General features: G+C 28.1%; 1 protein-coding gene across 1 annotated transcript; it reads right to left on the reverse strand.

Moving 5' to 3' along the window:
* Positions 1-2,725: 2,725 nt before the first annotated feature.
* On the reverse strand, positions 2,726-9,938 carry LOC106779234 (protein NRT1/ PTR FAMILY 5.4). The gene is made up of 5 exons (XM_014667307.2): positions 9,665-9,938; positions 9,155-9,372; positions 6,437-6,679; positions 4,694-4,974; positions 2,726-3,688 (listed from the first exon to the last, which is right to left on the reverse strand). Exons 1-5 carry the CDS (start codon positions 9,765-9,767, stop codon positions 2,809-2,811), a joined length of 1,725 nt encoding a protein of 574 aa, XP_014522793.1. The 5' UTR covers positions 9,768-9,938; the 3' UTR covers positions 2,726-2,808.
* Positions 9,939-15,817: the final 5,879 nt, after the last annotated feature.

Consider the following 15,817-nt stretch of genomic DNA (forward strand, 5'->3'; position numbering starts at 1 on the left):
TTTCTTTATTTTAAAGTTTGAAGACCAAATTATAAATTAAGACAAATTTCATTTTCATATTAAAATAAAATTTATGAACTAAAACCATATTTAATATTTTGTTAACATCACAATTAAAAAACAGATAAAAGAATAACGTATATACGTATAAACACTTGGTAGTGCTAGTTTTTTCAAGCTTTTTCTATAAATGAATATTTATCTTTCTTATAAAAAAAAAAAAAAAAGTCCTCCAACTTTTAGTGTGTGTTCGTATGCGTGGATTTACTGTATGCAAGAATTAGTAAGGATTGATTTGCGCTGATTTACTGTGTTCGTATGTACTGATTTGCGAAGATGGAAAAGCGAGAAAAAGGAAGGATTTGCGAGATTGTACCTTTTTTACCATCTCGCAACTTTGGTAAGATTTGCGATGATTTATAGCTAAAAGTCTTGTATACCCCTGCGCTATTTCTATAATTCCACGACTATTTTATAGCCATGCATAGTTGTATTTGGTTACACGAGGGAGGTTCTTCACAGCTTCTTGTTGTTCTTCTTCACAGACCCTACGAATGAAGGTGATGGAGGTGGAGGATGGTGGAGGGTGGACGATGCAGTACGCGTGACCAAATGAAATTTGTATTCGGATACACAATGGTTGTATCCAGTTACAAAAAGCACGTGAATGTGAAGGATGTTGTATTCGGATACACGATGGTTGTATCCGGTTACGGTGAAGCACGTGAATGTGAAGGATATTGTATTCGGTTATGTCCTGGGAGTATTCGGTTCCCATGGTGTATTCATTGGCTTCTTCTTCTTTGCACCTGCACGCAACAGCCTAACCCTTTCTTCTTCTTCTTTGCACCTGCCCCTCGCACTTGTTGTTTGCACCTGCACGTAGTGGACGTTGTTGTTTGTACCTGACGAAGGCGAGGATGCACACCATGCAACAGCCTAACCCTTTCTTATGTTTGTGTTTCAGGTGAAAGAGTGGTGCCTTAACTGGGAGGTAGATGGTCTCTTATTTCAGCTGTAAGATTTAGTTTGCATAACAATCTCGTATAAAACTTTTGAAACAAATGTAACATTTTTTTACCGTTAATGTATTTTAAGGGATGTGAAACAAATCAAATTTTCAAATAAAATTGAGAATTATAAATTCAAAGTTTAATATGTTAATCACTTCATAAAGTTGAGTGAAAAAAAAAATATCAAAATCTTACCGTTGAAACAGAGAAAGTATTAGTCAAATAAAAGGGATCATTTATGCCAAAATCTATTTTAATTAACGTTATTATAAAATAGGAGACTATGAACAAGTTGTAGTGTTATGGTAAAAAGGAGACAAAAGTTTTGAAAGACTTTTTAAAAGCTGAAAAAATAAACATATATTTAAATATAACATTAAAAAATAAAATTTTATATTACTTTAATAACTAGGGACATTTTGGTAATCTTTAATTTCTACCTATTAAACTAATTTTTTTAATCTATCACATCAATCAAATCCTGTACTAATTTTCACAAACTTTACCTTCAAATCCACTCTTAATTACCTACAAATCCACTAAAAAAACAATAAAAAAATTACTCTCAAATCCACTCAAATCTATTTAAATCATCTCTTCCAAATCATCTCCCTCAAATCTATCCAAAAGAACATAGCATTAGTCTTTTGCTTTATCCATCAGAAAATTTTAATATGACACTGTAAATAAAAAAGTTGTGACAAGAATTAGGAATGATAAGGTTTTAGGAAAATTACATGAAAATACGTGTTTACTGTATTTGTATAATAAAAAGTCATTAAAAGTCGATATTGACTGTAGAAACACTTGGTTTTGTTTAGGATAAACTTTGAATGGATAAATACATAAAAATTTATAAATAGAAATTAGAATATAATTTTATTTTATTTTATTATAGTTTTTGTTTTATCTATTTTTCTGAACTCTAAATTTAGAGATTGATAAAATATGTGGTGTCAGAATGTATTCCTTTGAAGAATAATGAGCAGCATACTTATGAGTTGACTCTTAAGAAAAGATAAGACGTTGCTGAGATTCATTTTTTAAACTTTATCTAAATTGTTGTCAAGTTATAATATGTGTTTCATTTAAATTACATCACTTTTTTATTATATATATTTATTATTATTATTTTTATATTATGAGAATAATAATATTGCAATAACATGACTATTTTTTTTATTATTGAAAAAGAAGTTGATGTCTTTAGGTAAAAAAAAAAAAAAACTATTTACTTATTCTAACAAGTTTAATCCTAATATTTATTTTAACATTTTATAGGTATAGTTTGAAACACACGAATAGTTTATCTGTTGTCATCTTCATTCAAACATATCAATCACATAATTCTCAAAAAGAAGAATGGTAAACATAACATTTACCAGCACATAATGATGTGGTTCCACACACATTATTTCTCTATTTATCCATTGATAATGTTGTAAAAATTCAATTCTGCAACATACTTCATTCAAAATCATTATTGTGGTTTATGTCAATATCTTTTCATTAAGACACAGACAAATTTATCCACTTAGACAGTGACAAAGGGCCATTTTCAGAATTAAATTATACATTAACTCATGATTTTATACAATGCTTTAAACATTTATAACTTGAAATAAATATAACTAGATTTAACTAAATTACCCTCTGTCTCTCTCTCTCTCTCTAAAAATATATAGAACATGATGATAAACTAAATCCTCTCATTGAAATCCAAGATAAACTAGTATTTATTGGATGTTGGAGTTGGTGTGGTTGGCAAAAGCCAAACATTTGTGTGTTCTAACTCTCAGACTCCGGGTCTATATTTATGGGCAGAACCCTGATGATCACTTGTGTAATGACCCTCTTGAACTTTTTTGTACACATAAACCTTGGAAATCCAGACATAAAGACACATGTTAACAGCACTCAATGCTGCCAAAACCCAGTAAAAGTGATCAAGATGTGCCCTATTGAGATTGTTACCAAGCCACTTCTGACCATACCTTGATGTGATAGCCTCAACAACAACTATGACAATGTTTCCAAGAAAACTACCAACCCCAACAATGCTTATGTATGCTGCAGCTCCCAAACTCCTCAAAGCCTCAGGCATTTGGTCATAGAACAACTCTTGGAGCCCCACAATTGTGAATGCATCAGAGATTCCAGTGATCATGTACTGAGGAAGCAGCCACCATATGCTGATTGGTAAAACTGCTTTGGGGTCATCAACTAGGCCATGCTCCTTTGCTACACCAACCCTTTTGGCCTCCACAAGTGCTGACACAACCATGTTCAGAATTGACAGAAAAAGTCCAACCCCAATTCTCTGCAGCACTGTTATCCCAGTGGCTTTCCCTGTGAACTTTCTTGCCAGTGGCACAAAGACACGGTCGTAGAATGGCACTGCAAACAGGATTGTGACTCCAACAAGGCCTTGGAGTGATGCTGGAGGGATCTGAAAATGTGGTCCTATGGAACGTACCATTGTGGCACCTTGCTTGATGAAGTATGTGTGCACTTGAGCTTGCACAACTGTGAACATCAAACAGCTTATCCATATTGGAATCAAACGAAGAACAAGCTTCACTTCCTCAACCTGTGTCACTGAACACAATCTCCAAGGATCTCTTGTCTTGCTTTTGGAATCAACTTCATCAATCATCGCTGCCTTGTCTAAAAATCTGTTTCAGTTTCATCCAATTTCGTCTCAGCAATCATGTGGTAATCGAAAGTGTCAACAAAAACACAGGGAAAAAGAAAAAGATTGTCCTAGTTCCACAATCAATTGTTGGTATCAACTCCAACCATAGACCAAACCCATGTGGCCCCCATGAGTTTTCGTGTTTCAAAGTTGACTCCAATCAGATTTTCAGTGAGTGATGGGAATAATTCTTGTATGAGTGGTACAACTAATAAGATACTTGTAGAATGCATTGAATAATGATAAAGTCTATGTTTCTTTCTTTTTTTAGTGGCCAAGTCTATGTTAAAGCCTTGTGTTGAAACATGGCTGATGGTTAATTTAATAATGTTCCATGATTTTTGATTTGTGATTATAAAATACAGTGCTCACAGCAGTGCTTGTGTTAAGGATGCAAAAAAAAAAAAAAACAGAGAGAGAGAGAAACAGAGACACCTTCTTAATAGGCTTAGATACATGTAAAATGATAGCATTCATCATGTGCGTGTGACAAAGGATTCCACTTTTTCAAGCATTTGATATGTAAAAAAATATCAACACCTAAATGCTTCTTTGATTTAGAGGGGCTGAAATTTCTAGACATTGTTTACTTTGATTCATTATACTTATTCTCCTCATCTAACAAAAAAGAAGTTCAACTTAGTTGCTCAATAACTATCATCATAATAAAATGCATGTTCTTTAAACTTAGTTTACTCATCCCACAACAAATTCATCATCATTCCTTCCACCTCTACTTAATCATAATCCACATGAAGAAGCTACTTAATTGTTTTCAAATGGGCATGTGTTTTCAAGGAAAAAAAATGATTATTTCCATGAACTTTAGTAAATCACAAATCTTATTAAAGAACCCTTTTGATTTAAAGGTGGATGTATAAAAAAAGTTATTTCTAATCATAAAAAAAATGTCATCTTTTTCTTTATAGAATAATGGGAAAGAAAAATGTGGAGAGTTCTACAAGTTAGAAGAAGTGGCACCCACCTATATTGAGGAGTATGGAGGAGAGTGAGGATTTTTGGTTGAGCATGGAGATGATGGGGCTCGTCATGCTCCTTCTCCTCATAGCAATAATTGTGGTGACCGTGCGTGGAGTGCACGCGCCACTTACGCGAGGCGGCGACAAAGACTTGGGCCAGCCTGGTAAATGGGCTCCCTGTTGGGCCTTCCTTTCTGTACCTTTTGATTCCCAACAAGAAGAGTGCCAATGCCAAACCCAACACCCCTGCCAGCACTCCCAGCCCCACTCCCCACCCAACATTGTCCTGTTTCATCAATTCCCAATTCACATCATCATTCACAATCATACATCAAAACATCATCAAGGAACATACCATGACATCATAAGTATTTTAGAATTGAAGATTGAGTGATTATGTATTATTATTGATTTTAATATTTTAAAATATAATAAAAAAATTGAATATACCAATATCAGTGTATTTCTATACAACCCAAAAGAACCATCATAATCCACTCAGAAGGAGAGGATTTTTGTCTATATAAAACCAAACATTCTTGGTAAAATATTAAAGTCATGGAGCACTCTTTCCACCTTTTTTACAATGAACAATGCATTTCACTTATAACTTGTCCAAGGGTGGTGCATATAAATGGAAAAGACTTATGTGAGGAATATGTTCCCATGTTAGTGAAACTTGATATTCTAATAAAGAAATGCGTGTGATCCATAAATTCTCTTTTGGGTGTTTATCCACTATAGTACTATTCCATTTGATTTAGCTTCACACACATATAAAATAAATAAATAAATAAATCAATTTTATATTGCTTCTTTCATTTTACTAGTCCCACCTATGACCTACCTTCCAAGCCATTCTTTTATAAGAGAAAAATAATGTTATTCAATGTCAACTAGGATATTATATTGTACATTGCATGGCCATCTTTTGATAATGACTACTACTAATAATAATAAAATGTTTTAAAATAGTTTAATCTTCAATAGGGGTTTTCAATCATGGTTTTTTCACAAGAAACAAATGCGGAACAATCAACCCTAGACTTCGAAAACAACTAAGAAAACAACTTTATCCTAAATAAGTTAACTATTGTAGTGTTGTCAAAATCTAATGGTCCATGAAATGGACATAAGTTAATATCTTACGTCTTAAATATTGATTAAATGAGTTAAAAGGTAAAGTCATATGCAAAACTTGGCTAATAATGAAACATAGAAGATATGTGCTAAACGTGGTTATATTACCAAATGCAATTAAATAATTAATCACAAAACAACAAATTAGCAATAGAGGAAATCCAACTTTTGTCATTCGACAGATTTTTTTAAAGACTTTTTAGCAACAATTTGATTCTCTAATGATTCTTTTAAGTTAAAAATATTTCCAAACTTACCGTGTATTGGAATCAAATTAGTGCCACGAGATGATAAAAGTTAGAACATGTTTTTATCAGCAAAAGCTAGTAATAATATAACATTATTTCTATAGTTACCCTTAATTTAGAAATGCAAGAATTATTCTTAAAAAAACAATTTGGTGTTACCAATATTTTAGATAATCAAATTGATGCTAGGTGTAATACATCAAATTAATCTTTAAAATCATTGAAATGTCCTTTTAATCTCTAAAATTTCTAAAATAACCCGATCAAATAGCATCCACTTTACCCTCTAAATTTATAAAAGCATATTATATATTTTACTCAATTAGAAACAATAAAAACAAATGAATTTGACTAATTTACCTGAAGATATATGACAACAAAAACAGAAGCAGTTGAGCCAGCAACAATTCCTAGATACCACCAGTTGAAGAAGGAACTTTTGGTGTCTTTCTCTTCAGGCGTGTCCTCGTCAAATTGATCGGCGGCGAAGGTCTGAACACAAGGTTTGTGACCTCCGTCGCCGATGGCAAGGACATAAAGCGCCAGGAAAAATAGAAGTTTGTGCTTAAGAGCAGTCACTGAAAGGGTCAAGAAAATCATGCCCTGTAGCACATACATGATGATGATGTGAGGATAACATATGATATTCTTCTTCCATCAACAATGGCTAAAACTATGCATTAAACTAATTGACAGTGCATGCATGGCTGACATGTATAATGTGGACAATCACAGGAAATATGCAAATCTTGTACGGAATATTGGAATCACAATTGATGTGCTCAAGCATTTGAGTGTTCCATGGAAGTTGAAAAGTGTGTTCCCATAACAACAAATAATACCCCACATAATACTCACAATTAACATCTCAATAATTAAGTGCTGAAACTTTAATCATGAACACTGTTTTATGCAAGTAATGTTCACCACCTTTCAATAATTTATTTGGTTAATGAATGAATGAATCTCTGTTACTTAGAATACTAAGAATTTTAAAAATATATATTTATGGCTGTTAAATTATATGAATGGTTTTCAGAATAATATTAAATTCGATCACTGTTCAATATCCAATGAAGTTTGTGTTTCACAACCTTCGATGAACTGAAGATATACATGTTGTGATATTTATTATAACTGTACCATGGTTATAAATTTATCAAATAACTGTTTTATTATAACTCTACTCATGTTTTTAAGTTTTCGATACAGAATTAATGATTTTATTTATGGTTTAATTAATGCATTAATTAAATTACTTTGCAGTAATTGCATGGTCATGCAAAGCACTACGCAACTTGAAATTCTTAAATATTTAATTAGTTAACTCTGAGTTGTGTTGTCTCTTTGTTATGTTTATAAGTTAAAACATATCAATTTATGCTAATTTTGATATTTTAAAATATATTAAAATTTTTTATTATATTAAAATTAGTTTATTTGTATGACATATTAGGAATGCTACAAAAAGATTTCACAAAGAATTTACACTCCAAACATGACATAGAATTTATAACTCTAAAACTATAAGTTTAAATTCCAATTTTATGAAAATTTCTTATTAATATACACTAGTATAAATTAATATTTATGATCTTGAATCCTAAAAATAAAAATAAAATATTTTTTAGAAATATATATTTCTACCACCAATCAAATAAAACATTAATTAATAAAAGTCATAAAATTTAAGTTAAGATCTTATATGATAAAAAAAGAAAAAACCTTAAAAGTGACAACAATTAAAAAGATTATTGTTATATCATTTCCTTTACAAGAGTAAATAAATAAAGTATTAATTTCTTTTTCATAAATTCCATTATCAAACATCACTTTAATTAATATTGTATTAGATAATCCACTACTTTAAAGCAGAAATATGTTTTTTATACAGCTAAAAATCTTACTTAATATATAGATCATATCAGATAATGTAATTAAGAGATATTATAAGATTCCGAGTCATAAATTTGTAATCTATAATAGAAATATCCTTTAAAGCTTAAAAGGTTTAAGATGCCACGTATTTGTAAGAAAGGAAAAACATTTAGCCCCTGTATTAAATAGTTTAATTTAGTTTCTAAAATCATTAATAATCATAATTAAAGCAATGTTAGAGACATTTTGGGTATTCTATTCGCATAAAGAAATTAAATTTTTTGGGGGCACATTCCAAAATTGTACAAGAAAAAACAGAGTCCAAACCAAAAGATAGTGTTATACCATTTTTTAATTAAAATAAAATGAATCTTTTTCATTTTATTTTTTATTAAGAAACAAATATACGCAACGACATCCAATGCAGAGAACAAGGAAAAAATATTCAGTGTCCTTAAAATAATAGTTAAGGAATCAATAAATATTATTTTGTTTCATTTAATCAATTTTAGAAGCTACGCACGGTTCTTTAAAAAAAAAAATATTTAACTACAGAAATTCATATACCAAAATATTCCTTATAAAATTGACTTTAAAAAAGGAATTAAATGTACTTGCTATAAAATATAAATCTTTAAATTAATATAAGTTTTTCCTTTCAAAAAAAAAGTACTACTATCATAGACAAATTTTAGTAACAAAACAATCTTTGACCAAAATATCTTTATTGTGAAAGTGTTGTAAATTCATTTCTAAATTCGAGTGACATATATCAACAATAAACAAAAAAAAAATATTAATTTTAATATATAAATTTAAAAATAAAAAGAAAAGAATTATTTACAATTATATTGTAAATAATTTAAAAATAAAACATGAAATTTATTTGAGAGCACTTGATAAAATAACGCGTTTACGAGATTCTGCTGAAGGAAAAAAAGAAATAGTAAAAAATAGAGGTAATATTTATTATGGTTCCTGAACGATGTGGGACCATAGACGTAAGTGAGTGAAGTTGCAAAAAGACAAAGTTGTTGCATCGTGAGCACATAAATTAGATTCCACCCATTTGGCAAGAATCAAGCAGGGAAGAAGAGAGACATGACAATGTTTTACCCAAAGCAATTGAACTTGTTGCAAAAGTGAAAAGATTAAAGCAAGAAAATGATGAAAAAGGGGTGAAATTGTTTTTTTACTTACCACAAGATAGATGAGCGAGGACAAGAGAATGGTGTTGAAGCGACCCAGATAGGAATCAGCTATGAAACCTCCAAGCAAAGGGAAGAGGGAAGAAGCTCCCACCCATGTGTTCACATCTTTCGCTGCTTGCGTGATGGGTTCGTTCAGAACATTCGTCAGGTACTGGATAAGGTTACTCGCCAATCCTTGGTACGCAAATCTCTCAGCAAACTCCACAACTATAGGTCGAGTCATGAAATCAAGATCAAGCTTGTGATGATGATGAAAGAGAAAGAGTGTTTGTGTGTGTATGTGTGAGTGAGTGAGTGAGTGAGAGAGGGTGATTTCACATGTTAATGTGTGTTTGGATTCATTTCTCTTGCTGATGGAGTTGAAAGTGAGCAAAGATTGTTGAGTTTTGAAAATTTGAGGTTTGATGTGAAGTATGTGCAAGGTGTTTGTGTTAATGTATGTGTGTGTGAGTGTGAAGAGATGGAATGAGAAAGGGAAAATGGGGGATGAGAGACTCACATATGATGAAGATGGCAGCATTCCAACCACCCTTGTGGTGTGAGGGATGGTGGATGAGGGAATTGGTCTTGCTGTTGCTGCTGCTGCTTCTCATTTCAGCCATGCCTGAATTGAATGGTGAAGAGAAGAAAGTGATGAGAAAAATTTGAAAGGGGTTTGGAGAATGGTGTGAGGGGTTGAGGTTTGGGGAGCCTCCATCAGGAGATTGCTGCTTATATAGGCTGAATTGTGGCTGTCACTGATCACCACCACTCAAAAACTCTGCTTATTTATTGCTTCTCTTTGCAGCACACTCCAATTTTAAGGAATTTCATTCTGGATAGTTAATAATTCTTTTTTAATAATTTTTTTTAAAATACGTGTTACATTGTTTTATTTGATTGGTTCATATATTTAAAGAAAAGTTAAATATTTTTTTAGCCTCTATAAATCCCTTTTTCAAATTAAGGTACAATTTAGTCTTTCAACTATAGAAAACTCTGGTTTTAGTCCTTTTTACCAAATTTTTTTAGATTTGCTGTTTCAAAATCGTTTACAAAAATAATGTTAAAAAAATTTGGTAAAAATGACTAAAACCAGAGTTTTTTAAAGTTAAAGGACTAAAATTTGAAAGAGAGACTAAAACCAAAATCAACCAAAGTATAGGGACTAAAAACATATTTAACCCTTTAAAATATTATAAAAGATTATTAAAAAATAATTTTAAAAATACATTTTAATAATTTTTTTAATAACAAAAAATATTACTATTTTATTAGTTTATGTAAATTTATTTTTAAAAAATATTTGAAACAGAATAATAAAAAACCATTACATATATATAAAAAAAGTTGTCGTTAAAACAATTTTTTTTTCTTTTATTTTCATCATTCTTTTATATTTTTCTTCACTATTTTAACTTATTCATTTTTTTTAAAGAAATAAAATGACGAAGTAACATATTTAAGTTTTTTTTTTTGGTAGTGACTGATTTATTTTTCCAAAAATAAACAAGTTTTTGCTTTTTTAAATAAGTAAAAAAATTGAATCTCTTCTGTGCTTATTTTTGAAATCGGATCAAGGGTATCCTAAAAAAGTAAATACTTTAACATTTTGAAAAGGAAAATACTTATGTGTAACATATGTTAAAATCTTAAGTTAAAAATTTAAATAGTTACACTTTTAAAATATTTTTATTTTAAGCTGTAAAGTAGCTGTATTTTACTTTATAGATATCTTTCCTTAACGGAACTATTTTAATCTTTCATGTTTTCTTTTTCAGATAAATATGGTAGTTTTTAACTCTTTTCCAGTTCATATATTCATTTAGTAATAAACGTTGAATCAAGTTTTTAATTTTTAACAACGCAACATTGTCACTAATAAATAAATATTAATTGAAATTTAAGAACAGTAAGAGTTATAATATTATAAAAATATATAATTGTATTATTGTAAATTTACAAATACTTTACATATTGTATTGATATCACTCAATATGTTTATAAGTATTTCATTAATATATAATATTTTAACGTAAGACTTCAAATTATATTTAAATTTCTAACACTAGTATATACTTTAAAAAGAATTAAATGAATTTTCCATTTTTAAATTATTATAAAGGATTGTTTCAAAAAGGACTTATAAATTATGTTGTTACCATATTAAAATATTACTTTTAACAAATAATAAATAAAATTGTATAGTTTATTAAGAAATTTTGTTTGATATAAAAATAACACTATTATTTTAATAAAATGTAGCGATTAAAAATATTTTATAATTCAGTTTAAGATAAAATAATTTTTTTTAATGTTTAGTTCTAAACCTAGACATGAATTAAAAGTCGTACGTTGCCTAAATTTTTACATATTTTTCTTTTTAAAATTAAAAAAATGTATATAATTATCTTAATTTAATTATATTAAATATTTTTAACATATTAAATAAATTTTAGGTTTAAATTTGTATTGTTTATATTGTTTGACTATAATTCAAATATTAAAAAAATTAATGTCATTAAATTATATATTTATTTATTTTTAAAATTTAAAATTAAAATATATCAAGTTTGAAACATAAACTAATTTGAATTTTTAATTTAAGTTTAGTTATTAAAAGCATATCTAATTGTAATTGTTTATTTAGTTTAAAGATAAAAATATATTTAATTTTTTAAAATGATTAAAAATATTGGTTCTTTTGTTAATTGGATAATGAAAGTAAATAAAAAATGGTTGGTATTTGACCTAAAAGTTAAGTGTTTCTTTTGTGGAGGAAGCTGCACGTGCCGATCTGGTTCATGACAACACCCACGTGGGAGTCATTATAGTGAAGGGACTACACTTTGGTTTTGGTCAGACTTTTTGTTAGACAAATATATGTGAACGGAGTTGAGTTTGGTTTGGTACATAGGATAGGATCAATTTTCATTCTGTGTTTTATTTATACAAAAATATAAATTTAAAAAGATACAAAATAATAAATAATTAAGAAAAATCATTTTAAAATTAAAATTCATGAATTATAATGGAAAAACACACCCACCAACAACATTTTTAATCATACTTGTTATTTATGTGTAAATGAAAATTCTTTCAATACTACAAAAAATCATTTTAAAGACAAATGTAATCTACCATTACAATTCAAATAAATACACATTATGCTAAATTATCTCAAAATAATTGTAACATATTCAATAAATTTACTTGAATTTTTGAATTTCATTTCTTGTTGTGTCTTACATGGGTACTTTTTGTGGGTGCATGTGACATGAGTTGAATAAAGATATTATTGTTAACATAAGTTTGTAGTGACATGTTTTCTTTTGTGAATCATGCTTTTTGGGAGAAAGTAAATGCTTCTCTAATTTTTTGAAAAAGTTTTAAGAACACAAAATCTAAGATGGTGGGAGCTAACCATTTCTGAAAGTATTTGGTTTTGATGATATTGGTAATTATAGATAAGTTAGATTTTGAGTTGATGTTTTTGAGAGTTGTAGATATTGTTTTTAATTAGTTAGAAATTATTGTATTGAAGTTCTTAAATTTGACTTAGTTAAATTAATAATGAATTATTGTTTTGATTATCTTAACTAACAAAGTAGTACAAAACTGTATTAAAAATTGTGTAAAAATTTTGATTTCTTTATTTTGATTTTATTGGAGTTTAATTTTGTAACCAATTGTATTTTGAAATGACACAAATAGATTTAATTTAATAATATATAAATGAGAATGATACTTATTTTGTTAGATTGAGAATGAATATTATAACAAAATATTTTAGTATTATAAATTCATATTTGTTGAATATAAACAAAGTTTCACATCAGATAAAATAAGAGATCAATATGAGTTTATATACATATAAGATACTTTCATTGGTAAGAAACCTTTTGGAGTAGTACAAAAAACAAATCCGTGAAGACTTGACTCAAAACAGACATTATCTTAACAATATGGAGTTAGAATTACGTTAGACGTAAAATTCATTTTTTAACCATACACAGAATATGTTGTTTTATATTGTCATTGTTTTTAGAATTTTCATTCTTTATTTTATATTTTCTTACCCTTATGATATTTTTATATATGATCTTAAAGTTATACTTTATATTGTCTTTACACATATGATCTTTATAAATAAACAAATATATATATATAACTTTAAAATTTTTCATAAAATATATAGGATTATTAGGAGAGGAAGCTATAAGTTGTTATGTGACCAATGAAATTAGAGAATTTTGTTATCCATTTGATCGAAAAAGAAATGATAGAGAAGAACCATGTTCACTCATTTGTTTTCCTCCTAATTTTACTCTTCTCGTTTCATCACAAACAAACAAAATGTAATGTCACATTTAACGACAACAACCTAAGATTCTTGCTTTTAAATCACGTTATCTTATAAGGCTATAGTTTTATAATTATAGTTACATTGCTAGACTTTTACTACTTACTAATATTCTCTCTTCCAACATCTTATTAAATGGAATCAAAATATCATCATTCATTAAATTAAAAAAAAAAAACAAATCATTCTAACACGTGGGATGACACTAATATGCTTTTCATTTTTTATTTCGTAGCTTTTACTTTATATATCATACCTATTATAAGATGGAAATATTTCAAATGTCATCACTCACTTTAATAATATTATCTTATCAAATTCGATGAAGAAAAATATTTGTCCAATATGTTATATATATAATTATTTAACTATAATGTTAGGGCATCATGTATACATTTATAAATAAGTTGCAAATGATACTTTTTGTTTGATGAAGATCTATGGTACTTTTAATTTATAATGAGAATCTAGATCTTATGAGTTTTGATGAGATCCCAAGTGATTGTACTATGTGAGTAAATTAATGTATTAAATATCTAAGGAGATTGATCACATTCAAAATTTATGTTGATGAAGTTAATATATTGAAGAATTTAAGATGAATAAAAGAGATGTAAGTTAAAAGGTGATTTATTGTTTTCCTTATTGTGGTAAAATTTGAAGAATATGATACTGAATTAAAGAATAAAAATCTTTGAAAATCTAAATAAAAATAAGGGTACATTTGATTCGATGAAATAGTCATATTTGTCTGCATTATACAACAGTGATGATTCTTTGCTTTGTTCTTTTAAAACATTGAATGACAATTCTATTTTATTTGGGTCCTGGATTACCCAAAGACAAGCAAAACAAATGAACATGAATATTCTTCTTTAAAATTTAAAAGGGAGAATTTGTCACTTTTTTTGCAAAAATAAATAGTAATAATCTTATAGTGCTTCTTTAGCTTTTCTTCTGTGCTAGTTTTCATTTTATATTTAATTACAAGTTTATTCTTAAGTGTTTGTGTATCAAATGTAGATAACATGAGAATAGAATAAAATAGATTATATGAATGAGCTAATCAAATGATGGAGCATTCCATTCAATTCCAAGATATTTATTCATCCTAATTTCTTAAACTCGATTCCGAGGACCAAGAGCATGCGCTGCCAGAAAATAAAAGAAAAATTAAAGTTCAAGAACATTAGGAACATCTCTCTTATATAATAATGAATAATCTATGCATGACTAATATTAAAAAATATATTAGAAAACTCTGTTAATAAATTTATTATTTTTTATAGTAGTTATCTTATAAATTATACTAAGATTATTTTCTAATCAATTTTTAGATATTTTTACCTTATTTGATAGCCAAGTTGTATAAAAAGATATGCATATATATATATATATATATATATATATATATATATATATATATATATATATATATTTAATGGAGGTTGTTACAACCTACTTGTATTATTCTTTTTATAATGATATTTATATGAAAGGAAAAATTAGAAAATGATGTCATATTTGTTATTTATATAGATGGTATAAACAATTTTGGAACTCCTAATGAGTTCACAAAGACAATTGATTGTTTAAAGAAAGAATTTGAGATGAAGGATTTGGAAGAACAAAATTTTGTTTGGAATTACAAATTATAGTATTTAAATAAAATGTTTGTAGATCGAGAGACTTATATAATGAAGGTATTTAAAAGGTTTTATGTGGATGAGTTACATTCATTATGCACTCCAATGATTGTGAGGTTGAAGTTGTTAACAGAGTCCTTTTTAAACCTTAAGAAAATGATGAAGAATTTCTTGATGCAAAAGTACCATATCTTAGTGTTATAGATGTACTAATACATCTTGGTAGTATACTTAACTTGATATAACATTTGTTGTAAATTTGTTAAACAAGATATAGTTTTCAACCTACAAGAAGACATTGGACCAGAGTAAAATATATACTTTGTTACCTTAAGGGTAGTACGAATATGAGTTTATTTTATCCAAATGATTCAAAATCAGATATAATGAGTTATGCATATACAAGTTATTTATCAATTCCTTACAGTGGTTGATCACAAACAAGATATTTGTTCACTGTGGTTACACAACAATTTCATAACGATTTGTGAAACAAACCATAACAACAACATTGTCAAATCATGTATAAATTTTAGCATTACATGAGGTAAGTTGTGAATGTGTTTTGTTAAGGTCTATTATTCAACATGTGTGACAAACTTATGGTCTATCCTCAAGAAAAATGGAGTCAACAACCATATATAAAAGATAATAATGCATTGTT

Source organism: Vigna radiata, unplaced genomic scaffold (genome assembly GCF_000741045.1).
Source record: "Vigna radiata var. radiata cultivar VC1973A unplaced genomic scaffold, Vradiata_ver6 scaffold_198, whole genome shotgun sequence".
Lineage (NCBI taxonomy): Eukaryota > Viridiplantae > Streptophyta > Magnoliopsida > Fabales > Fabaceae > Vigna > Vigna radiata.